The sequence below is a fragment of the Neoarius graeffei genome, chromosome 26 (assembly GCF_027579695.1).
Source record: "Neoarius graeffei isolate fNeoGra1 chromosome 26, fNeoGra1.pri, whole genome shotgun sequence".
NCBI classification, from domain to species: domain Eukaryota; kingdom Metazoa; phylum Chordata; class Actinopteri; order Siluriformes; family Ariidae; genus Neoarius; species Neoarius graeffei.
The window spans coordinates 55918201-55945090 of NC_083594.1; the positions used below are offsets into that span (position 1 = coordinate 55918201).

Consider the following 26890-nt stretch of genomic DNA (forward strand, 5'->3'; position numbering starts at 1 on the left):
GTAAATACCAAACGCCGACATGGAAAGCACACATGAACGCCCCTTCTTGTGGTATTTTCCACTGGGCAACTCGTAGAAAATTTTGATACACGAGTTGCCGAGATGAGATGAACTTTAACCTTTTCAACATGGCGGCGAGCGGTACAAGACACTTGAATGTTAAGCATTGTACGCTACTAAAGGTTTTTTTTACTAGTACTAGTGGGTAGTTTTTTGTGTCTATGCAATGTTGCGTCATTAACAAGTGTAATATAATACGTTAGAAATCCGTTTCCTTTAAAAATGTGTTGTTATGGTTTGTTTTTACCTATCCAGAGCAGACGCTATTGCTAACGACAGCTAACTAACTATTGCTAACTTGAATCTGGTCCACCATCTTTAATTTGTCAACAACAACAAAAGCATGTGAATACAACACACTGGTAAATACCACTTCCCAACTGGAAAACGTCATCTTCCCATAGCACATGAACGCAGCATGAATGACAATAAAGGTTGTCTATGTAATAATGATTAGTGCCTCGCTCTCGCGGTCTCCCCCTTTTGGCCACGCGCGGTATTGCAGCCCGGCCGGTCCAGGCCACACCCTTTCTTATTCCATACATGGCCATGCCTAACTTACCTCGCTCTGATTGGTCGGTGGCGTGAAGGTTTATCATGACCCGGATATGCTCTTTTTTATTTTTTTCGCTGTCTGAGGCGGCTCTTTTGTTGTGGCCCCGCCCCGCTTTTCAGCAGAGCCCCCGGTTGAGGAAGTGAGTTCCGCTGACACACAGGGTTGGGCTCTGACGAAAAAACCTGCTAGCATCCGCTCGGTGCGGGTAAAAACACGGTGTAGCGCCGAGAGAACCGAGCCGAACCGGGAAACAGCCTCTGAGACGAGCGCTCCGACTCACCCAGGACCGTGTGTTTATCCCTCCGAGACCGGCGCAAACATGGTGAGGCCTGTAGTGGGGCTGCTGCACTCAGGAGATTGTGCTAAGCGCGAAGCTAGGCTAGGCTAAGCTAGGCTAGGCTAATCAGTACCTTTTCCTTTTATAGGAGAAGCGCTGCGTGTCCGCTGCCACCCCGCTAAACTATTTCTGTTCATTCTGAAAGTCATTGAAAGATCCTGTTTGCTTTCATACCGGTGGCGCAGTGCTCTGAGCTGTGTGTGTGGGTTTTAACTCCTCATGGGGGCTGATATGGTAAAGCCGCTTCAGGTTACTGCAGTTCTGCAGGGAATAAATCCATCATGTCCGAGTTCTCTCACACACAGAGAGGACGGGCAGCTCCACAGCAGCTCAGTGCAAAAGGCCGCTTTAATGCAGGAGTTAAAGATAAAGTTTCCTCTGTGGAGTCTGACATGAAAATGTACTCCTGTCCAAATCTGAACAGTTTACCAAGTGTGTGTGTGTGTGTTTTATACGTCATTCTGACTGCCACTAACAACACACACACCTGATGTTTCATGCATCTGGATGACACCGAGATTCTCATCCTTCCTCATGAAGGGGTTTAATCTGATCACCATTTCAGGATAAACCTGCACTGAAGTACACAACACAGTTTAGTACTCTAATGTTTATTAAGTCAAGTTTGTGCTAATTTGACTATTTTTTTAGTTATATGGTCATGTGTTGGGATAAATTCTTAAAACTGTCATCTGTAACATTGTGCACTGCTCACATTACAACACCGACCGGTGGATTGACACCTGAGGCTTCTGTTCCTGGTTGTAATCAAACAGATCATTTATTCTATCTTAGGTGTGTGTTTATTTGTAGTGAGGCCATTTATACATTTGTTCATGAAGGAAGAATGGGGGGAGGAGAGATTAACGAGAAATGACTAGCAGAACTTTTTTCGTTCACCTGGTGGCTTCTCCAACGCCGTTAATGTCCGGGGAAATGACGCAGGCGGAAGAGGCATGTCCTGTACAGTGCGGTGATCAGTAAATATCAAAACTATCTACAGATCTTTTCACATGCTTTATCGTTAGTTGATGCTTGATTAAACATGAGCTAATTTTATCCCAAATTTAAGGTCTTTAATTTTCTGTAAAACTGCTTTGCGACAATGTCAGTCTGTTGTTAAAAGTGCTATAAAAAATACACGTGATAATGCAAGAGTCTTTAATGCAAGAACAGCAGAAACCGTTAAAAATATTGAGCAGGTTTTTTCCCACAAATGCTCATTTCAGTTGAAACTTTTTATTATTTGTGACAACGAACTGGGCAGAGGAACAAAGATTTAAACAGATTTAAGTTTCATGCTCTGTCATTCCACCAGACCTGATGGGAGCATTATCATGTGTAGACATGGAGTCTGATTGTCCAGAATATCAGACATGAATTGGAAAAATTACATTTCTTAAATTTTTCTTAATCTTATCTAGAACATGTGAAAAGGAGGAACAGTGCAGGAAGTTTGTGTTTGACAAACTCCTTTGTACATCAGACATGACGGATCAGATTTTTAATCAGGACATCCAGGAACACACTTGACTAAAAAATGTGGGGGGGAAACGTATCTTGGTTTAAATATAATTGTTCCAGATTTGAGGGTCTGAGGTGTGAGTGATTTGTAAATCCAGTATGGAGATGGTCCTGGTATTTTTTCTGCACTAGCTTCCAAAATATCTGCAAAATTTAATAATCTCATGTTCTACAAAGTTCCAAGAACAGCAGAGTCATAATTTAATATAATTTCCTACACACACCCCTCTCACCACAGCACACAGCAGCTTGAAGGCTGAGGTCTGTTCCGTGGATACAGCGTGCCACAGGTGCTCGTGATGCAGATTTTGTCCACGTGAAGTGTCTGTGCAGTAGAGCCCTGCACTCCCGCGGGACCCGACGCAAAGCAGTGCGGCGCAGGACAAATTTTGAAAGCTCATTGCGGGCGTAGGCGGGAGGGGGAGTGCACAATGCGGGTGCGGGCAGGAGAGGTGATAAGCTGCAGTCCCGCTAACTAAAAACGTGTTTAAAATAAAATTTATAAATTATTAATTTATGTCTATCATATATAATTTGTGCTGGATATTTTATTTGGCATTAATAAAAACATTTTAAGATGCCTAAATTTGCGGATGTGGTCTAATCTCGCGTACGTTTCTGATTCCTTTCCGCTCTTCCGTGTTTGAGATCTCCGATCATGGCAGAAGAGCAGAGCTCCTCTAGTGAAGCTCACAGTGCTTCAGAAGTAAGTGCTGCTTTAAAAAGAGGTACATTTACCGTTAAAAAGTCGAGTATTAGTCCTAAGTATTAAAAAGTATTACAAAGGACTGTGTATTGCACAGATTGTTCAATTTAAAGCGAGAAATAGACAGTGTATAATCTGAGGAGCTGGTTGTGGTTGCGCAGCACTTCATATGAGAGGAGAATGAAATCGCGGTTGGAATCATAACGCCACAGACTCGGAAGTGGGAGTGCGAGTGCGCAAAGCGAGAGCTGTCAATCATGAGCGCATGCAGCGCTCAACTTGGAATGTGTCAGCAGAATGTCAGAGTCTAAACAATAAACTTACAATAAATGAAGGATCGGTCAGTGGAGAGCTCAGCTAAGCTCAGCATGTTTAATTCCCCAAGCCAATGACAGGAACTTTCGTGAGAAATAACGCGAACGTCTGCATCATGCGGGATTTGGGAGCGGGACTGAAAATCATAATTCTTTGCGGGAGCGGGACTGCACAATGCAGGAGCAGGACTGAAAATTCTGTCCCGCGCAGACCTCTACTGTGCAGCACCCAGATCCCGTCAGCGTGGACTTGTGTGTGCTGAAACTGAGTGTGCAGTAATGCGCCGACCCAGCAGGGATGAGGAGCTACAGCTGGTGACTGGGTTGTTGAAGTGTGAAATACAGACAAACAGCGTGTTAACAGTTTTAGTACATTTTTCTTCATCTTGTCTCATTCTTCATACAGTATGAACATTAAAGAAGCTCCTCTTCTCTCGAGGTTAGTGTTGCACACTGCCACACTTGCCTTTTGGATTATTGTTTTTGATCTGCTTCTTCTGGAGATTCTGACTTTCAGACTGCACTTTTTGCTGCCCCTGGTAGGTCAGACAGAGTATTACAGTTCAGTCAGTGTGCATGTGTTCAGGTTGTGTGTTTGCATCAGCTGGAAATTGTGTACTTTTGGGGGGGGACACGTGCCTGTGTGCGTCACATGTGGCCACATCCACAAAAATGTACCTCAGCCCTGAAATACACTTGCACTTTCTGTTCCACTTCCACAGCTGACTGAGATGTGGAGTTATATAAGGGGGGGGGGAGTGCAGACGCCGTTGCTGACACCACGTACAGATGGTCAAGCAGCACAGCTCTCCTGTGGATACAGCAGTGGTGTGGTGATGATACACAGCAGGTGTTGCACATGCAAGTGGAGGAAGTGAAGTCAGATCACTATGATGACATGGAGCACTCCTCAAATCAAAAGCGGTCCACAAGTCCCTGATCTCGGGTCTGAGTTTAACGTCCTCAGTGATTGATCCATGTCCGTCTCGTTAGTGAGTGCAGCGCCGGTGCAGTCTGAGTGGCTGAGACAGTGCTGTGTGTTTGATACACGTACACTGACTCTCACATCCTCTGACTTCTTCAGAGAGATCTCCATGTCCTGTCTTGTTTCTCTTCTCACATCATGAGTCTGTTTCACTCCGTCACCCCGATTTACCGCCGGTGGAGCTTTTCACGTGACATGGAGCTCCGGCTGCACGCCCACAAGCTGTGTAAGTCAGCGTTACACAACACGCTGCAGGGTTTGATGATAAATGTTCTAAAGCAAATAAAATGGCGTGTGTATGAAACTCCACCCCTCCCTGACCTCATGTCCTGTGTGAATATGAAGTGAGCTGTGAGGAGCACTATGTAGTGTTCTAGCTTTACTCTGACTCGTTCAGAGAACCACTCCCTTTGGTTTATTAAACAGAGGAATGTTACGGTGTGTGTCTGAGATCCTTGAATTGCTCCAGTCAGTCACTCAGGTGGTGATTTGAAGTGGTGACTGTGACCCTGTGATCCAGCCCACTGCGTTTCTGAGGAAGTGACACTCACACGGTTGCACTGCTCACAGAGCCTCGACTTCATCACCTGCAGCATTTAAAACCTGAACAGCTGTTATTTGTATTTTTTTTGGGGGGGGGTGTTTGTGTCTTTTGATCGTAGGTGTGTGCTGCTGAGTCCACGGTTTGCATGTGTTTAACAGCTCTGTTCCAAATCACCCCGAACCACACCAGGGAACGTTTTTTGTGAAATTAATAAGAACCCCTCTCTCTCTCTCTCTCTCTCTCTCTCTCTCTGCAGAATGATCAGCAGTTAGACTGCGCTCTGGACCTGATGAGGCGTCTCCCTCCACAGCAGATCGAGAAGAATCTCAGTGACCTCATTGATCTGGTGTGTGTTCATTCCTGTTGTCCTGTGTCCGGTCCGATGGCAAATGCTCTGCACGTGTAGCACTGAATTCCCTCTCCACAGTGGACCTGCAAGTTAGATGTCCTGAACAAGTAGCAGAAGCTTATAGGCTCCAGTTTGGTGTTTTTCTCTCTGTCTCACACACACACACTCGAGTGCTGAGACACCTGCTGTTCCCTTTTACCTGATAAATGGATTATAATCCACACATTCCATTCTCTCCATCGCTTTACTCTCCACATCTGTATTTGCATCTCTCTCTCACGCGCGCACACACACACACACACACCATTGTTAGTGATGATTAGTGTAACTGTCACTCACTCAGCAGGACCAGATGTAGCACGTCTGTCTGTCTCTTGACTGAATGTTGATCGTGTGTGTGTGCGCATGTAGGTGCCCAGCCTGTGTGAGGATCTGCTCTCTTCTGTGGATCAGCCTCTGAAAATCGCCCGGGATAAAGTAGTTGGGAAAGACTACCTGCTGTGTGACTACAACCGTGATGGTGACTCCTACAGGTCAGAATCAGAACTGCACCTTCCCAGCTGTACACTGCAGCTCTGTTCCAAACCCCGCCTCAGACCACACCCCCAAATCCCACAGCCCGTCCCAGATCAGTTCCACACACACTGAAGATCCTGAATGCTTCTCAACTAAAATGTGTCCAGTTTATTTTCGCTGTCCCTGTTTCTTTGTGTGTGTTTTAGATCTCCATGGAGTAATAAATATGAGCCCCCCATTGATGATGGTGCCATGCCCTCAGCCCGTCTGAGGAAGCTGGAGGTGGAGGCCAACAATGCCTTTGACCAGTACAGAGACCTGTAAGTGTGTTTACATCACACTGCTGTTAACGTCTGTTAATCAATTTTTTTTTTTTTTAAAACCTTTATTCGTCACATGCACACTTCAAGCACAGTGAAATTCATCCTCTGCATTTAACCCATCTGAAGCAGTGAACACGCGCACACACACGCACACAGCAGTGGGCAGCCACACCAGAGCGCCCGGGGAGCAGTCAGGGGTTCAGTGCCTCGCTCAAGGGCACCTCAGCCCAAGGCCGCCCCACAGTAACCTAACTGCATGTCTTTGGACTGTGGGGGAAACCGGAGCACCCGGAGGAAACCCACGCGGACACGGGGAGAACATGCAAACTCCACACAGAAAGGCCCTCGCCGGCCACGGGGCTCGAACCCGGACCTTCTTGCTGTGAGGCGACCGTGCTAACCACTACACCACCGTGCCGCCCTAACTTCTGTGTGTGTCCTTGATCTCATGATGTGGTGTGTGTGTGTGTGCGTGCAGGTATTTTGAGGGCGGAGTGTCCTCGGTGTACCTGTGGGATCTGGATCATGGTTTTGCTGGAGTCATCCTCATTAAGAAGGCTGGAGACGGCTCCAAAAAAATCAAGGGTTGCTGGGACTCCATCCACGTGGTGGAGGTGCAGGTGAGAGCTCCGCATGCTGGGAAACCGGAGTTCTACACGTGCTGCCCTTCTCTTTAAAATCCCTTTCAGGCATGTTCTCTCACTCACTCACACTCTCTCTGCCTCTCAGGAGAAGTCGAGTGGTCGCACTGCTCATTATAAACTCACCTCCACGGTGATGCTGTGGCTGCAGACGACCAAAACCGGCTCCGGAACCATGAACCTAGGGGGAAGCCTCACCCGACAGGTAACCATAGCAACCAGGTAAACTCGGGCACACAGAGACATGGGTAACGAGAACATCCAGGTAAACTAGGTGAGATGTGTAACAATAACACCCAGGTGATTTCAGAGACAGACAGAGAGGTAACCATGGTGACCAGGTAGGCTGGTTTGGTTTGAAGTGATAGATCTCTCCTTTTTTGAATAAATCTTTCTTTTCATGTGTGACTGCTGAGGTTGTGTGTGTGTGTGTGTGTGTGTGTGTGTGTGAGAGAGAGAGTGTGTGTGTGTGTGTGTGAGTGCTGTAGCCGTGTGACCGTCATTTAACACAGTCAGCACAGTGTGAAGCCTGTTGGTGCTCTGTGACCTGTAATGTGTGAAGGTGTTATATCCGGGCTGAAATCTTTCTCTGCTGATCGAGTGTGAGCTCCCATTGTGTGTGAAAGTCACATGAGAGGACGGTTAGCGCACACGCCATCTGAGAGGAAGAGAGACAGCAGCACTTCCTGCTTCACTCTCAGCAGCTCATGCAGTCAAGACCGCTGATTGTCAGGGCAGAGATTATTTATTATAAATGTCCTGTGTGTGAGAGAGAGAGAGAGAGACCCAGAGAGATGCGTCCTGTAACAAACCAAAGCGAGTGTGGGTCACTGTTAAAGTGGAGCCTGCAACTCCTTCAACAGAAGAATTCAGGCTTTTATACTGTCATGATTGATCTCTCTCTCTCTCTCGTTCCTCAGATGGAGAAAGATGAGACGGTCAGTGAGTCCTCACCACACATCGCCAACATTGGACGCCTAGTTGAGGTGACGCACGCAAACGTTCAGCTTCCTGCCTTGAGTTTTGTCATGTGATTACACTGTGATTGAGGTGTGTGTGTGTTTATAGGACATGGAGAATAAGATCCGCTCCACACTGAATGAAATCTACTTTGGCAAGACTAAGGACATCGTCAACGGCCTGAGGTACAGGAGTGAGAGAGAGGCTGGCTGTGTGTGTGTGTGTGTGTGTGGGGGGGGGTTTAACATGGCGTAATGAAGATCCCTCAATATTCTGGTTTTTGGTTATTTCCACTGAACCAGGTGAAGTAGTCATGAAATTGCACCGGTGTTTGTTTACACAGTGTGTCGGTGTTCCACGACCAGAAGTGTGACCAATAGAACAGTGTGTTAGATGATACTGACATCACTTTCAAAACAATAACAGCAGGTGAACTGAGTGTTGATTTTGTGAGGCGTCACGTTTAGACCCCTCTACAAACACCACGGAAACCTGTGGAGGAGAAGGTGAAGAGAAACAGGAAGTGATGTGAGACAGAAAGGTGTGTGGATCTTAGACGCTGTAGACGTTTGAATTTGTGCTGCTCTCAGAAAGAAGACTGTCGGTGTTAAAAGCATCACACCCCTGTCCCGCCGTGCCGCCTGTCCCTTTTACACGCACGCATGCGCGCCAATTCTGGCTCTGTTACTACCAATCACTCAGCTCAGAGGAGGAACAACACCACACACACACCGTTCCACATTCACACACTTCATACAGAACACAAGGAGGGGGGAAAGGAGTCCGAGTCCTGACTTTAACAGACTGGGAAAGGGGCAACAGAGACCGGGGTGCGTGTGTGTATCCTTCTACAGTCCTCCTGTGGTGATCTCTCTTCTCTCATTTTCTTGCAATCTGTCTTTATGTATTTTTTTTTTTTTTACATTTGACTCTTCTTTGCTGTGGTGTGTGTCGTCTCCCCCCCCTGTGGTGTTTTCAGATCTATCGAATCTCTCCCTGATAATCAGAAGTACAGGCAGCTGCAGCGAGAGCTCTCTCAGGTTCTCACTCAGCGTCAGATCTTCATAGACTAGGGCTGGAGGTATAGGGTTTGTGTGTGTGTGTTGGGAATCCTGCCTGTCTAATGCACGCCACTTGCACAAATGTGGAATAGAGAACCGTTTGATTTTGTTCACACACTAACGGTGTTTATTGCGGTTGTCATTACAACTAACTCCTGAAGTAAATTTTCGGAGTGCTCACCTGTGTGCTGTGATGGTGGGTGTGGTGGCATGACATGACCCTGGCATTTCCCATGACTGCGCTACAGACTGTACACGTGGACGGTATATCGGCTCTATAATTTTAGCCCTGCCCATCCCCATGAGTTTCAATAACCGCATATATAATTTTTTTTTTTCTAAACTGTCTCCATTGTTTAATTTGAACAGTTTTCCCTCTGCTGAGATTTGCACTTGTTATTTCCCCCAGAAATTAGATTTTAAATTTTTATTCTGTGATAAAGAAAGAAGGCGTGGCTACACTTGAAGTGATTGACAGCCTTGGCTGGGAGAAACTGGAGCCTATCTCAGAATTTACCATCGTATCCTTTCTTATCTGAACTTTTCTGGACAGATGAACACGTCATTTTTATTAAAAACACTTGAAACATTGAGAGGTTTTGGAGGAGGTGGTGAGTTTAATCATGCTTGCAACCAGCCATGCGGTCATTTTGATAGCTGTAATATTTCGCGAATTGTGACATCCAGGCAGCCAGCGATCAAAATCTGCACAAAAGCCACTTGTTCATCAGTGAACGCACGCACTACAGTAACATCAGGATGGTGTTTCAGTCAGTGAGTTAGTTTACAGTGAGCTCAGAATAACCACGTGTCCCTAATGGCGGAGGAAACTTGTTCCTGTCGAATGAGATGCACTGGAGCCACACTGTCCATGTTTTGTCTTTTCCTCACCGTCTGCAGACGGCAAATGGAACTTTCCGGATCTTCCACTTCGGATTCTACTGCGCTCAGACCTGACTGAGGACCTCTCGGCCACATCCCAAACCACACATTCCAGCCCTAAATAGTGCACATCTGTGTTCTGATAGTGCACTGTGTTAACCCTCTTGAAGTCTGCAGTGTGAGATTTGAGGTGAAGTCCAAGAGAATGGTTCTTTGACTCTTCAGTGGCGTGCACTGTTTCTCGCTCCGCCCACGTGTGTGTTCAGTTCTCTGGCAGGAAAATCAAATTTAGCAGGAACCCAACAGAGCACGATGCAAATAACTGACCTTTTATTGATTCATTCTCAGGGTTCTGTCATTTTACTGTTTGTCTAAATGCTGTGGTTTTTACCTTCCCAAACAAATGTAAACAAATCACCCAGACTGTTGAACAGCAAAATGTGTGCGTGCACTTCCTATTTTTCCTATTTTATGTATCTGTATTTTTCTGACATGTTGATGGATATTTGAAGGTTTCCTGTTTGCATGTGTGCGCGTGCGTGCGCCTCCTTTGACGCGCCTCCTTTGACATGCCTCCTGTCCTTGTTGTCCCTCTGTCCAGGAGTGTGCAGACGTTGGAGGCAGTTAAAGCGAAGAAGGAGGCTCTGAGGACTGATCTGATCGACGCACTCAACAAACGCAAACAGCAAAGCTAGAGACACTCTCGCCCCCATTCTCACTCCCCCTCTGCCCTCACGTTTATTTCATCTCTCCAGTGTCGTCGTCTCGTCTATGGAACAACAAAAAGGAGGAAAACGCTTCGCTTGGGATGTTCTGTTTTGAGTTTTTCTGACAGGTTTTGCTGCACCACTTCTTTCTCTCTGCTGTGTGCCACTCAGGTTGTTCTGATGGTTAGGTTAATGAGTGACGTGTCTCTCCCCCACAGTAACATCAGCTGCCTCACACCAAGGAAAAGTGCATCTCTGGGTTACATTTTGATTTGTATCTACAGCCACGTCCCCATATACACCACACCCACAACGTCTCACAAATGCAGGAGAGTAAAAGTTGTTGTCCTTAATCATTATTAGTAATTGTAATTTTCTGTGGGTGGGGTGTGTGCACGCATACACCTTTTACACATTGTATAGCTGCCTGTCTCTCTCTCGCTCTCTCACACATCCGGCTTTGCAGTCTGTTTTTGTTTTGTATGGGGCGGAATTTTTCTTTTTTTTTTTTTTTTGTAAAGCTTACGATTCATGTATTATTAGAGCCTCCAGCAACAATAAAGACTGTAAAATGCTAGAACTGATAATCAGAAGTCTCTCATTTGTAATGTATGAATAAACCGTGTGTTGTGCAGCTCAGTGCAAAACTAAAGAGCGTAAACTCTTTTCTGCTGCTGGATTACATTCAGGCTGCTGTGGAAGATTTATTGTGGGTCTCTGAGCGACCCATGATCCTCACGCCTGCCTGGCAGTGGGAGACTCGATCTGTGGAGGTAATAAACCCGCAGTTCCCCAAGAAGCTCAGTGTGATTAGTCTGCTGGTTTGAGAGAGAACACAGGGAGGTGAGTGATGCTCCATCTCAACTCTCATCAGCTGCAGCTTCATCCTGACATCACAGTTATCTTCTCTTTGACTCGGCTCAGAATGGCCTGCAGTTCATTTTAATCTAAATCATTTCATAACGCCAGATCTGTTCTGAAGTCTGTTTCATATTAATAAACTGCAATTCAGTGGATCTCAAACAGAACTGCTTCTGTAATCTAGGGTATTTTATTAACTAGGAGTCTTCTGAGGTAACTTTATAAACTATTTCTCAGAAACTGAAATATTGACACTTTCGGGGTTTAAAGCGCGCCTTGGCTTGAGATTCGACCCAGAAGTAAAAATAGTTCAACGTTTCCTTGATGCCGGAAGTGATCTCTCATTTCGTGTGTGTGTGTACGTGCATTTTAAAGACCTTCACGCTGATTTTTTTTGTTTGTTTGTGTGTGTGTGTGTGTGTGTGTATATATAGAGATCTTGCAGTCACGTGACCGGAAAGTAAGCAGCCGCCATCTTGTCGGTAAAAAACACCGCTGAATACTGCTGCACTCGTGTACAGAATGGATCACTTTCAACCGACGGACTACACGGCTCATTTTTCTAATGAACAGATAACTAGATATATGTCTAAAATAAACGACCTACAGATTAGTGACCCTTATGGCTTACCGGACGGAGTTTTCACGACCGTGTCAGTGGATATTGAACTGCCAGAGGTGGAATACCCAGACGTGTATAATTACCTCATTAACTTTCCCTCGCTGTTCAGTGGTGAAGCACTGCGTGCTTATAAATCTCTGCACAGTTATCTTTAAAAAAAAAAAAATTCAGGATTTGTCAGCGACTCAGATGTGGCATCTTGTAAACAAGAAAAAAACAATCCTCATTGGACGGGTAAGTCACTTAAGTATCGAGTGCTAGTACTGACACTAGATATATCAGTAGTATCTAGTATAGCATTGACCAGCCGATAATAGAATAAGGTAATTCCAGCTGTAATTCCAAATCGTCCGTCTTGTTTACCATGGATCTGGCGTTGGAGAGGTAGAGGCTTAGCAGTGGAGGTTTGAGTGGCTGTTTTCTGAGCTTAGTCAACAGGCCGGCTCTGCCTGCAGCCTCGCTTTTGCTTCCTCTCCCGACGCCACCTCCTTCGCTTTGCTTCCGATAACAATCCACGGAGACCCCGCCGGTCTCGCTATCTCGTCCGGAATGATGTGCATGTGATGGAAATCGCTACAAACCGTCATTTTCTGCTGGAAACCAATGTCCAGTAAGTCCATACGGTTGTAGTGGATATTGAAGTCCGGTACAGACGAACAACACGCAAAAATCCACACAAAAAACATAAACGTGCACAGGTAGGGAGAGCTTGTAGCCGCAGCTGTTGTAGTAGAATTGTATATAGTAGGGTTTTCCAGAAGTAAAAGCAGAAGTAGAACCAGAAGTAGAAGGCGGAAATATGGCGTTTGACCGACAAGATGGCGTCTGTCACAATCTGGATCGGCTGTGACGTCACATGCAAGCGCTCCATTGGCTCAGGGGCGGAGTTTTGTCGCGCTGCTCTCACAGGACCCGGATGGAACAGCGTGATTTAATCCAGTTCTTGTGTAATTACCCACTTTGACCAGCAGATGGCGGAGGCGCACCAGGGACACGATCACAATCACGTTTCTGGCTTGTTTTTCATTGACCTGATCTCGGACACAGTCTCAGACTTCCTGGACTCAGGAACCTCTTTAACCTGATGAACATAATCTAGCTTTACAAATATTCTTCTCATTCATTTAATGTGTACAGTCATAATCTGAATATTCATTGCAGCCTCAGGGTCCCCCCCAATCTTTCTCTGGATAAGTGTTTCTTGGCTACTTGTTTATGAATAATTGGGGTTTTGGATTAAATCCAGAATAAATTGCGTGAACAGTCCAATCGTTTAATAACTACAAGGACTCTGTGATAAACATAAGTTTGTGTGTGTTGTGATTTCCTCCACTGTCTCACACACAAACCCCACTGAGCTTCCTGAAGATCTGCACAAATGTCTCTCTCTTCATTTCCAGAGCGACATGGTGGAACAGCTTCTCTTTTTAGATACATTTTAGAAAGTTGTCCATGATGTCCACTGATGGGCATTTTTCTATTTTCTTATTAATGTTTGTTCTTCCAGATTCTCCTGGAGCGGCTCTGAGGATGTGCAGCCTGGGAACCTGGGCAGGTGACAGCATGGGGCAAGTGTGTATCCTCAACCTGCAACTGTGAATCCAGAGCACTTTACTGGAACTTAAAGAGCACTCCTGGACCTTCACAGCATTGTTTCTGAAAGAAGCTCCACCATGAAAGAGGATTAAAGTTACACTACCATTCAAAAGTTTGGGGTCCCTTTGAAATGTCCTTATTTTTGAAAGAAAAGCACTGTTCTTTTCAATGAAGGTCACTTTAAACTAATCAGAAATCCACTCTATACATTGCTAATGTGGTAAATGACTATTCTAGCTGCAGATGTCTGGTTTTTGGTGCAATATCTCCATAGGTGTATAGAGGCCCATTTCCAGCAACTATCACTCCAGTGTTCTAATGGTACAATGTGTTTGCTCATTGCCTCAGAAGGCTAATGGATGATTAGAAAACCCTTGTACAATCATGTTAGCACAGCTGAAAACAGTTGAGCTCTTTAGAGAAGCTATAAAACTGACCTTCCTTTGAGCAGATTGAGTTTCTGGAGCATCACATTTGTGGGGTCGATTAAATGCTCAAAATGGCCAGAAAAATGTCTTGACTATATTTTCTATTCATTTTACAACTTATGGTGGGAAATAAAAGTGTGACTTTTCATGGAAAACACAAAATTGTCTGGGTGACCCCAAACTTTTGAACGGTAGTGTATTTCATTTATTCAATAAATCTTATGAGGCCGCCGTGGAATTTTATTACAAGTTGTAAGCTGCTGAAGCCTCTGCTCTCACAGCTCATTACACGATTAACACACACAAGTTCCAGAATCACAGTGACGAGCCGCAGCCTTGAACCCGCAGCCTTCACGGGAGCGCGCACTCCGTCCTCTCACAGCGCGCGCGCGCTCGGGCCCCTGCGGTGCGGTGGAACCGGTTTATGTAAATGATGCTGATGGAGCCATTTTAATGCGCGACTCTGAGCGGAGCTGCAGAGAGAGAGAGAGAGAGAGAGAGAGGTTGCACCGGTTTAACGCGCAGAGGGGAGAGAGAGAGAGAGAGAGAAGCATGGACGCGTCTCCACAAAGCCGCAGAAGTTGTTTGCAGTGAATCAGAAGTTGGAGTGAAGCTGCAGCAGGATCTTTCCGAGATGCAGTGGGTTCTGTTGTTTTGTGTGCTCGCGCGCTTAAACGTCCCGGTGCGCGGTTTCGTGGTGAACCTCCGCGCGGACGCGAAACCGGGCAGCACCATCGCACGCGCCGAGTACCGAGGCTCCACGTGCGCTCTGCATCAGGTCATCGCTCCGAGGTTCACGCGGGGTTTCCTCAGAACCGCCCCCCCCGCGGGCACGGTGTCCGTTTCTGGGTCTCTGCCCCGCTGCCGCGCTTTACCCTTAAACCCGTTTCCGGTGTACACGGTGACCGACTGCGCGAGCGACGCCCTGGGCTTCAGGCACCTTTTAATCAATCAGTACCACGTGCGCGTCCACGGGAAGGACTGCCAGAGCAAACCTGAACGCAGGGGATCATGGGACATGGAGGTCATCACTCTGCTGAACCTGCACGACCAGGAGACCCAGTGTCACGAGCCCGGACGTGCACTCTTTCACCTTCAGGAAGTGCTCCCTTTTCACACGGGTTCAGACTGTCACGTAAGCAGGACTGATTTTTTTGTTTCTGAGGGGGAACTGTTCGTATCCGAGCCGCTCTGCTTGAAGCACAACTCGCTCCTGGAGTTTGACCTGCGTTGCCAGGGACAGGCGCCGAACAGGGCGGTTTCTGCTCATTGGCACATCGGTCAGGGTTCCTTCAAGCAAACTTACCTGGAACGGTTACTGTCCAAAGTGGCGGCACGGAGCAATTCTGGTTTTCTTAGCAGGAAAAAGAGGAATGCAAAGACGAACACTAACCCGCAGTTTCAGCCTCCCATGTACCAAGTGTCAGTCCCGGAAAACAAACTCGCAGGAACATCCGTGGTCACCCTGAGAGCGACAGATCCGGACGAAGGAGAAGCGGGACGTCTGGAATATTCCATCGAAGCCCTTTTTGACAGCCGTTCCAACAACCTCTTCACCGTGGACCCTGCAAGCGGATTAGTGTCCACCGTGGAGGAGCTGGACCGAGAGACCAAGGACACCCATGTCTTCAGGGTTACGGCTGTGGATCGTGGGTCACCCCGACGCACGGCCATGGCGACACTGACTGTAACCGTGAGTGACACAAACGACCACAACCCCATGTTCGAGCAGCAGGACTACAACGAGAGCATGCGGGAAAACCTGGAGATCGGCTACGAGGTGCTCACGGTGCGAGCCACAGATGGAGACGCCCCTGTGAATGGCAATATTTTATACAAAATCCTGAACAGCAATGGATCCAATGACGTTTTCGAGATTGATTCACGTTCCGGAGTGATTCGAATCCGTGGGCCTGTAGATCGTGAAACGGTCGAGTCTTATTTGCTTCTCGTTGAAGCTAATGATCAAGGTCGTGACCCTGGACCTCGTAGTGCAACAGCGACTGTGCATATAGTGGTGGAGGACGACAACGATAACGCTCCACAGTTTAGTGAGAAACGCTATATTGTGCAAGTACCTGAAGATCTCACACCAAATACAGAGATCTTGCAAGTGAATGCCACTGATCAGGACCGCGGTAGCAACGCTGTGGTTCACTTTAGCATCATGAGCGGGAACACTAGAGGACAGTTTTATATTGATGCGCAAACCGGGAAGTTGGACCTTGTTAGCCAGCTGGACTATGAGACAAATAAAGAATACACCCTACGAATCAGGGCTCAGGATGGTGGACGTCCACCTTTGTCCAACATCTCCGGCCTGGTGACAGTGCAGGTCTTGGATGTAAATGACAATGCTCCAATTTTTGTTAGCACGCCTTTCCAGGCCACAGTTCTTGAAAACGTCCCCCTGGGATACTCGGTTATACACATCCAGGCCGTGGACGCCGACTCTGGAGAGAATTCTCGATTGGAATACCGGCTCACGGAGACGACACCAAACTTCCCATTTGCAATAAATAACAGTACTGGGTGGATTGTGGTAGTGACAGAGCTAGACCGAGAGAGTGTGGACTTCTACAGCTTTGGTGTGGAGGCTTGGGATCACGGGGCACTCGTAATGTCATCCTCCGCTAGCATTAGCATGACCGTCTTGGACGTTAATGACAACAATCCGGAGTTCACTCAGAAAGCCTACTACATGCGTCTAAATGAGGATGCCACCGTTGGAACGAGTGTGGTGACCGTTTCCGCAGTGGATCGGGACATCAACAGCGTGGTGACCTATCAGCTCTCTAGCGGAAACACAAGAAACCGATTCTCCATCACCAGCCAGAGTGGAGGAGGTCTCATCACACTCGCACTTCCTCTTGATTATAAACTGGAGAGGCAGTACGTTCTGAGTGTAACTGCTTCCGACGGCACACGATTTGACATGGCTAAGGTTTACATCAATGTCACGGATGCTAACACGCACCGTCCTGTTTTCCAAAGCTCGCATTACACCATCAACATCAACGAGGACCGTCCTGTGGGTACAACCGTTGTGGTGATCAGTGCCACGGACGAGGACACGGGCGAGAACGCGCGCATCACGTACGATATGGAGGACAGCATCCCAGAGTTCAGCATTGACACGGATTCAGGCGCTGTGACAACGCAGATGGAGCTGGACTACGAAGATCAGGTGTCGTACACGCTGGCCATCATGGCTCGAGACAACGGAATACCGCAGAAATCCGATACCACCTACCTGGAGATCCTGGTAAATGATGTGAATGATAACGCACCCAGATTCCTGAGAGATCGTTACCTGGGCTCCGTAATGGAGGATGTACCTGTGTATACAAGTGTAGTCCAGGTGTCCGCTACCGATCAGGACTCAGGATTAAATGGCCGGGTTTTTTACACCTTCCAGGGGGGTGATGATGGTGATGGTGACTTTATCATCGAGTCTACGTCTGGAATCGTTCGCACGTTGAGGCGACTGGACCGCGAGAACACTGCCGTCTATAACTTGCAGGCTTTCGCTGTGGATAAAGGACTTCCTGCCCTGAAAACCTCAGTGGACATTCAAGTGACAATCTTGGACGTAAACGACAACCCGCCTGTGTTCGAGAAGGATGAGTTTGATATCTTCGTCGAGGAAAACAGCCCCATCGGCCTTGTCGTGGCCCACATTTCAGCCACAGACCCTGACGAGGGAAGCAATGCCCAGATCATGTACCAGATCGTTGAGGGGAACATCCCAGAAGTGTTCCAGCTCGACATTTTCAGTGGTGAGCTCATGGCTCTGACGGATCTGGACTACGAGGCTCGGTCCGAGTACGTCATCGTGGTCCAGGCCACTTCCGCTCCTCTGGTCAGCCGAGCCACTGTGCACATCAGACTCGTCGACAGGAATGACAACGCACCCGTCCTGAAAAACTTCCAGATTATTTTCAACAACTATGTGACAGAAAAGTCCAGCAGCTTCCCGACAGGGGTGATTGGAAAAATACCAGCCCATGATCCAGATGTATCAGATCAACTGAGCTACAGATTCGAGGCAGGAAATGAGCTGCACTTGCTGATTCTGAACCAGACCACCGGAGAGATACGGCTCAGCCAAGATCTGGACAACAACCGACCACTTGAGGCCTCGATGAGGATCGCTGTTTCAGGTAAGAGCTGCTCGAACACAAACACAAGAATCTTACCTCAGGGTTTCAGGAAGTGCTTCCTGTTGGATGTTTGCTGACCTGGAACTGATTCAGATCAAACCGCTCCTTCTGTACTGGTGGGACAATCAATGGTGCTGGAAGGATGTTCCGAGGACGTTCCTTTTGTGGTTCTCTGTGTGTCATGTTTGGAAAGATATTTCAGTTCAGATTAATGGAGATCTGTTTTTTGTTTCTGACTTTTATTCTGTTTTATAGCGGATGGAGTTTGGTTCTTGGTTCTAATCCTGATGTCCTAATATTGGTCCATACAGTTAGCAGGCATCATAGATGCTCTGTTATGGTATGGTGGTTTTGTGTGTGTACTGAATTGTCACTTCTGAACAGGAACTTTATCAGCATACAGTGCTGACTGTCACACATCTGTTGTATTACAAAAAGTATTGGTTCCCCTTTACCCCGTCCAATAACTAAAACAAGACCACCAGATGTCAGTTTTTTGAGCAGGTATTATAAGAGCAGTGATCTGTTCTCAGAACGCAGACAATCAGTAACTGGACACATGAGCCAGTAAGTGTTGATGTCTCTGATGAAGTGAATGTGGTTACAGCCATAATAAAATCATCTTCACTGAGTCGTAATGAGAAGGAATTACAGTCTGTGAGAGCTGTGCGAGTCTTGATGGGTGTCACGCTTCACCACGTCTGACTGATTTCCCCTCCGCAAACCAAGAAACACATTACATACCCAACTCGGAAACACAAAATCTCAGATAAATATCACATTACATAATCTGAAGGGCCTGCTGCAGATTGGGTTCTGCTTTGGACTGTGGGAGGATTTTTGAGTGGGAATTTCCCCTTGAGTAGTGTGTTTTTAGACCAAAGCAGGGATCAGTTGTGTGTGTGGTTTTGTATTTGATGATGCACACGCACATTAACCAAGATCACAAAGCATCGTGCAGTTGTCTCCCAGTTGTATAGCTGATGATTGCTTGTGGGTTTAAAGAGGAATTCATGAAGAGGCGTCTCACAGTAAGAGCTGAGACGGGTTCAGTCTTTCTTTACGTCCCTGTAACGCTCGAGGAACCTTCTGTTGTAGGATCTGCAAAGATTTAATGGTTCCCCAGAGACAGAAAGGCAATAAATCTTTAAGATGCTTAATGTTTCTGTATTTAATTTTGGTAGGTGATAGCGTTAGGGCATGTTTGTTTTTGTTCCAAAAAGACTGTCACTTTGGATGCGACCTCTGAAGTCTGTTTCCTGGATGATGGCTCGATAAAGGTTTTAAACGATATGGTGGACGCTGAGGAATGGATTCGCAGATTGTTTCTATCTTACCACATGTTTGCAAGACAGACAGACAGACAGACAGACAGACACCTGACATTAACATTTCTGAGTGGTTTCTGTTATTAAAAACTAAACCCAGTGGCCTTTCTTTGTCTGCTCACTGAGGTTCACCCACACAAGCACACCATATGGGATTTATTTTATAACAGAAGCTATATCAAAGTGTGTGTTTTGTCCACAGCTTAATTAAATACACAACAGATGAAATGAGCCTGTTGTGTTTGTGCCTCACCTCGACGTCCTCACTTCCTCGTTGTGATTTTTGTGTGATTTAGTAAAATCTGCATTCTCTCGCCATGTCACATACAGACTCACAATTACTCCATCATCAAGGAGCAGTTTCAATAAAAATGAAATTGAGCTGAATGTGTTTCAGTGCTCCTGGTAGGAGACCCGTTACCGAGGGGAGTTCTGTTGGAGCTTGGTTCAGTTCTTGGACCCGTATGGGTGGAGGGATAAGGCTTTGTCAGGATCGTTGAACTCAAAAAGCTTGTTAGAGGATGGCAGAGCCTGTTATTATCATGCCGAGTCCCTCAGGGGCCCTGGAGGAGGGAGTGAAGGAGTGAAGAAGAGAAGGAGGGAAGGTCCCTGCTGACAGACGAGCTCTGAGTGTGTGTGTGTGTGTGTGTGTGTGTGTGTGTGTGGATTCGGACCAAGGACTCAGTCAGGGGCAACAGCTGGGTCCCCATCCTGACCAATCAGAGTGCAGGAACATTGCACACCTCACAGCTGCTGGTAGAGAAAGGGCAGGAGAGTGATTGGGGGGGGGGAGACACGAGATGTCTATCTTCCTTTATGAGGTGTCTGTGTGATGATGTCATAATCTCATATAATCAATAATGCCTGCTCGAGAGAGAGAGAGAGAGAGAGTTGGGAGGTAATGATGCGTCTGATTACGCGTTGCGTTGCTTTATGACTGATCACTGATTCTGCTCTCCGTCTCCGTCTGATCATGAGACGTTTCGGTGGATTCTGTAAACAGAGCTGAGAGACAATTTCCTGTTCAGATTCACCTGCAGTTAGAAGAAACATGCATGAGGTCAGGAGACAGAAGCACAGGTCCCAGTTTTTCTATATGCCTGGATCACATCACCATCACTTCTGAGTGAAGCTTTCTCGAGGAGGAGAGAAAACCAAAATGAATACGATGTTTGGGAGATGTGTGTGAGGGAGAAAACTTGTGTTAGATATGTGGAAAGAGAAGGAAAGAATTAAAGCAGAGAAACAAGAATGAAGTAATAAAGTAAGAAAAACAGGCAACAGAGCCAAAGAAATAAGTGTCAGAAACAGGTGATGGGAGGAAGAGAAAGGTTGAGGAGTAGATTAAAAAAAGAAAGTGAAAATGTCTCAAAATTAATCAAGAGTGAATAAAGTATAGAAAAGAGAAAGAAAATGTTGGCTTGAAAGATGGAAAGTGAGAAATGAATGAAATTGAGAGAGAGGTGTAAATGTGCATTCTGAACATAGTTGGCTGTTTTCTCTCTCTCTCTCGTTTATTCTCAAGGGTCATTAGTCAAAGGCTCTGTTGGAATGTGAGAACTCAGTTTTTCTTTTTTCTCGTCCGATCCCTCCCTCCTTCTCTCTCTCCCATATCACCTCTCTCTTTCTCTCCAGTGTCATTTCATCCAGCTATAACTCTTCTTGTCCTTTCTTTAAGTTTCTCTCCCCGACCTCTCTGTGCTCTTTTACCCCATCTCTCTCCCTCTCTCTCTCCCTCTCCCTCTCTCTCTCTCACTGTGAAGGAAGAATGGTGAAGAGAAATGCTTTGTTAAGTGTGCGGTTGTCATAGTGACCTCAGCGATGCCTGAGAAATGCATGATGGGTGGGGATGTGTGTGTGTGTGTGGTGTGTGTGGGGTTGGGGGTTCTTTTGTGCAAAGTTGGGTGTGTGTTTGGGGGTTGGGTGTGTGGGTGTGTGTGTTGTACGGAGATGTGGAATATCCAACACGAGTTTGTGACCTGCGACAGACGGAACGTTATTAGAATCTTCAGCCACAAATTCAACAGATTATAAAAGTAACGTTTCTGCAATGTTCTGAAAACCTGTGATGTAATTAATGGATTGAGTGATTATCCAGGACTCTGCTGACTGTAATACAGACACAAGTCATCTCTGAACTGAATGTCTGTTTTGACCTAATGTTCTCAGGTCTATAAAAGGGTTAAAGCTGGATCACTTTATAGATGTAGATTGAAATTATAATCACGAGAATTCGAGTGATTGTGCAGTTAGCCTGGTAGCTGAAGAAGTGCCTTGTTTGGTATGCACTAGTCTCAGCCTCAAGCTCCGCCCACTCCCCCATTGCATTCATCTTCAAGCACTTTGTTCACTTTTCAGGCCACAAGCTTCAGGATCTGAAATTTACAGACTGCATACCGTTTTCCAGATGCACAAACAGTGTGACACGGAATTTAGTGTGTAGATTTGTGTTTGGCCATTATCAAAATCTCTGCTGGAAAACACACACACACACACACACACACGTGGGCGTACACACTGGCATGAGGCTTTTGTCTTCCTGTTTATGTTTAGATATTGTATGACACCTGTGTGTTGTGTTTGTGTCTCATTGTGATGTGAAAGCAGGTGTGTGTGTGTGTGTGTGTGTGTGTGTGTGTGTAAAGCTCTACTTCCTGCTTTTGGCTTTTCCCACAATAACCCTGTGTCTCTGCTTCATTGATCTGGTAGTCTGGATGTGTAGGACATTACATCATCTGTGTGTGTGTGTGTGTGTGTGTGTGTGTGTGTGTGTGTGTACACACACACAAAGTGGTGGGATTAGAGGTGGCTTGTTGAAACCAGTTGACACGTTTGGGTGACCCTGCTGCGTGTCCGTGTGTGTGTGCGTACCTGCGCTGTTGTGCTTAGGCTTCTAATCACGTAGCTCCGCCCCAGTGACATCACAGGTAGTGTTCCACTAGCGTAGTTAATACTTAATACTTTTGACAGGAATGTTTGCTGAACATTAATATTTAGTTAGCATGTCACAAAATATTACATATAAATGACAAGCATTAAGTTGGGTTTGTTTGTTTTTTACTGAAGTACCTCAACATAAGGAATGAGTTAGCTTAATAATTATCTACTAACACTGTAAAAAATAAAGAATAAAATAATATTAGGCAATGAAGGAGCCCTTTGAGAAGCTAACACACACAAAGACAGCTGAACTAGCACATGTTCTGGAATAAATAGTGAAGGAATCTACAGGAACTTGACAAAATTTTAACCCTCAGCTCTGAAAATCTCAGCCACAAAACCATACAATATCATTTAATCATGTATTTAAGTAGAACTGCTGGACAGAAGTGGATTTAGATATAAAAAAGAAGTCAAGCACTGTTAGTGAAGAGAACACAACATGGCTGCCGAGTATAGCTGAGCTAATGACTTGGTTTTGCTGTCACATGGTGGTTTATAGATGTTGTAAAGGCACAATGAGAGCAGAAATGAGACGGAATTATCCAGAATGTCAACTTTTACCTCAGATGTGTTGATAAATTACCAAGAAAAAAAAACAACTCTGTGCTGCTAAAATTACACTGTGTTTACACTTAGCTTCAACCGCTAACACAGCTAACTGTTGAAACATTGTTCTCGCAAACACTGAGTGCTGCTGAGGAATTTCAACTCCTAAAGTGGTGAATATCACAGGAGTGCGCTGTTCATGCAGAATTTTCTGGTAAACACGGTGAAGATATTAGGGATCGACCGATATGTTTTTTTCAGGGCCATGCCGATTATCATGGAATTGGGATGCCGATAACCGATATGTGCAACCGATAAATGTAAACATTATAATTCACATGAAATTAAACATAGCGCACACTGACACAGACCTTCATATCCATGAAATGTATGTTTAATTGTAAAATTGAACATGAAATTTTGTGCAGGGAGATGCCAGCAGCATTTGTACAATAAAGTCAAACATTAGTTAGAATAAAATGAGAAATAAAATAATAATAAAATAAATATTCACCAATAAAAAAATAAATCACTCCCTACTATATTACAGCTCACCATTTTCAGTGGAAAATAAATGAAAATACACTCTGGATTCTTTTACACTAAGAACTAAGTAAGACTTACCAACTTCAAGTAGTTTTTAAATAACAAATCAAGTGTAGGGAGCTGCCTGCAGCATTTTTTTAAAAAGTAAAATCAAACATGAAGTAGGCCATCACTCCCTATTATGTAACAACTTAAACAAGTAACCGTCTACATTCTAATGCTTGTAATGCCCAAGCCTAATATTCCCAATTTAGGAGGATTATATTGTAGTGAAGGAAGCATTACATGTAGTTTCAGCGAGACTAGTTGGTTGTAGGCTAATTCAAGTGCTTCCTTCCGTAAGCTAAGTTTGCCTGGCTACACAGATGCAAATGGACAATTTTAACAAGTAGTAGATGAAGAATGTAAACATATAATGATGTTGTGCTTTTGCAACTTGTGTGTTTGTGACTTATTGTGGCAAAAGCAGCGTGTCCTTACCTTGAAGTGGGATCTGCTTCTGCCCGAGTGCCCATACGGCCGCCTTGAAACAGTTCACAGCATTTAGCTACGCGTGTTGATTGGCTGTATCCCTTGTGCCGCTTCTGCCCGAGTGCCCGTACGGCCGCCTTGAAACAGTTCACAGCGTTTAGCTACACGTGCCGATTGGCTATATCTCTTGTGCCAAACAAATCAGATGTTGTGGTGGGCGGGACCGTGTTCTTGAACTCGGTGAGGCGAGTGCAGGAAAGGACGTGCAGTGACAGTCGCGTTAGGAATGAAATGGCTGCAAAAAGGCATGTTATCGGCATATCGGTGGAAATTATGGCCGATACCGATAACCCTAAAAATGCAGAATATCGGCCCGATATATCGGCCAGGCCGATTATCGGTTGACCCCTAGAAGATATGATTCTATTTAAACATAGTGTTAACATCGCAGCCCTGATTGTCATGTGCAGCTCTTTGGAGATTATATTTTCTCACAAGTTCAGGATTTTGTCAGTTTGTAGTAAAGACCATCACAGCACTCTGTAGCTGGTCTCGGTCTCATAAAACCCCTGTGAGATGAGAAACTCTGGGGATTTTTTGGCGTATACTCGCGACGGGAGGATAACAGAACTTTTATGGGAGCCTTATCCAAGTGTGTACGTTTTCATCCATGTTTTTAAACTAATGTTGAACTTGTGCTTTGAACAGAAACGTAAACACACCAAATGTCAGAGGGACACTATCCAGCTCGTTATGTTTAATATATCTGATTGAATAACACACTTTCCGATGTTAGCGAGCTAAAAGTGAAATTTCTGATTTTTTAAATTAGTCAGCAGTGTGTTTTTGTAGATAAAAGCTATCTATGCACATTAAATCAGTTCATATTGACATTTCTAAACACAACATGAACTCCACAGTTGCTCACTGAGCTAAGGTTGGTTTTGAACAGATGATGGTTGCCATGGTAACGTTGAGGCGTTCTGATATCTGGAATCCGACTGATATCTGCTAATGTACTACCAGTTAGCTAAGTGGCTATCTGCATGAGCTAATGTTACTTATATTAGAGAGGACAAAGGCCATTTCTAATTTGCATATTCATGTACATGTGTAGATTGTGGTATTTTTAATGATGATGAAGAGGCATAGATGATCCTGTTCATCCATTTTTGGATATTATGGGAGGTACAGAATTGTTTATCAGTGTTGCTCCTTTTTGTTACTAACTGGCCAGATAGTGTGTGTGTGTGTGTGTGTGTGTGTGTGTGTGTGTGTGTGTGTGTGTGTGTGTGTGTGTGTGTGAGTGGGTGGATGTGACATCTTCCTTATTCAGCTGTTCTCGGCAAATACAAGGCAAAAGTCTCATTGCTGCCAATCTTTCCCTCTCTTACACACACACGAACTGGTGAGGCGTGCAGTGTGTTGACCCACTGAGGGGTGTGTGTGTGTGTGTGTGTGTGTGTTTAATATGCTAATTTGGCCATTCATGAGGACACTCAGGTCACCGTGTCTGTCCTTCTCCATCCCATAATAGGCAGAAAGGTGAAGAATGTAGCTGTAATTACATGCTACTGAATCAAATTCTGCTGAATCATATTCTACTGAATCATATTCTACTGATATGAATTCTATTGAATCACACTCTACTGAATCAAATTCTACGTTTCTCTCAGAATCTGCTGAAGGTGATATCTGCAAGGTCTCACACACACACACAGAGAGTGAGAGGCCACGTGGAGAAACACACACACACACAAAGTGATTGTGGTCAGAGCAGGTCCTGCAGGAGTCACCTGCCTTCCGCCTCTCCATTCTGGAGCTGGAAACATGGAACGGGGTGTTTGTTGTTCCGTCTCTGATCCAGCAGCGGAGGTCGTAACGGAGCTGAATGGAGGTCTGTGTAAAAGGGAGAGCCGGTGGGGCGGGACAGGGGTGTGACGTTTTCATAATGTATTGTGTGTGCGACTCGCCATTATTGTTTTGAAAGCGATACCGGTATGGTCGGGGTCTTCGTATTCCCCACGTGCATGTTATACCTCACACCAGACACAGACACAGTGTTGTGTTACGCGTCACTCCTCTGGTTCTGGAACATCAGCACGCTGTGTATAAACACACACTGGTGCGGCTTTATTTGTTTCAGTGTAAACAACCAAAGCTGGAGTACTGAGGGGTCTGCTTTCTGAGGGGGAGCAGAGCGGGATCTCTGTAAAAGGGGCTACAGAGAGGGTGGACTTCCCTTTATCACACATGAATACAGGCAGATGAGCAGACAGACAGGTGTAGATGGGGAGACAGACAGTGTGTGTGTGTGTGTGTGTGTGTGTTGAGCTCGAACTTGTACCTTGCTCTTGGCGCTGATGAGGTCTGACTGCAGTGGGGTTGCTGCTCCTGTGTACTGATTGGTCTGTGAGGTTTGATTATTCCCCCCTACTGAGCACGCTCAGATTGCAGCTCAGGTGGAAGAGATTTCTAACTCTGTTCCCATGATGTCTGGCCCCCTGGCAACGCTGCGGTCTCTATGGATACAACAGCCAGTGGGGAGTTTTTGGGAGAATTGGGGTCTCGTTTAATGGAAAAACACACACACACACACACACCTTTTTTTCATCATCAGCTCTGATTTTTATTTTTGTCCATACAGGGATTCAGTGACTTGTTGAGTCAGTATATCAGCGAGTTGGCAGGTCAGTCAGCCTTTCAGTGGGTCACTGAATCAGAGAATCAGGGAGTTGAGGAGTCAGTCAGTTAAAAATTCAGAGTGTCAGTCAGAGGGTCTGAGACTCAGTGAAGAAGCCTTTATTTGTCACATGCACACTTCAAGCACAGTGAAATTCATCCTCTGCATTTAACCCATCTGAAGCAGTGAACACACGCGCACACACTCAGAGCAGTGGGCAGCCACACTACCTTGCTCA

The 26890-nt window shown here is 45.7% G+C and overlaps 2 protein-coding genes across 5 annotated transcripts in view; both read left to right on the top strand.

Moving 5' to 3' along the window:
• Positions 1-701: 701 nt before the first annotated feature.
• On the top strand, positions 702-11045 carry capzb (capping actin protein of muscle Z-line subunit beta). Its single transcript, XM_060909965.1, has 9 exons — positions 702-938; positions 5283-5372; positions 5787-5908; positions 6098-6211; positions 6693-6834; positions 6944-7060; positions 7776-7841; positions 7924-8000; positions 10360-11045. The coding sequence occupies exons 1-9, from the start codon at positions 936-938 to the stop codon at positions 10451-10453; spliced, it is 825 nt and encodes a 274-aa protein (XP_060765948.1). The 5' UTR covers positions 702-935; the 3' UTR covers positions 10454-11045.
• Positions 11046-11144: 99 nt separating this feature from the next.
• The window catches only part of celsr2 (cadherin, EGF LAG seven-pass G-type receptor 2), a 57058-nt gene continuing 41312 nt past the window's right edge, over positions 11145-26890 (top strand). For 3 of the 4 annotated variants that reach the window (XR_009651625.1, XM_060909964.1, XM_060909962.1), the window contains exons 1-2: positions 11145-11308; positions 13456-18135. Coding sequence is in view for 3 of the 4 variants with exons in the window: in XM_060909964.1 (XP_060765947.1) it covers positions 14607-18135 (3529 nt within the window). In the remaining variant the exon portion in view is untranslated. Of the gene's footprint in view, positions 11309-11760; positions 12183-13455; positions 18136-26890 lie in introns of all 4 variants that reach the window. The other variant, XM_060909963.1, reaches the window with a different exon arrangement.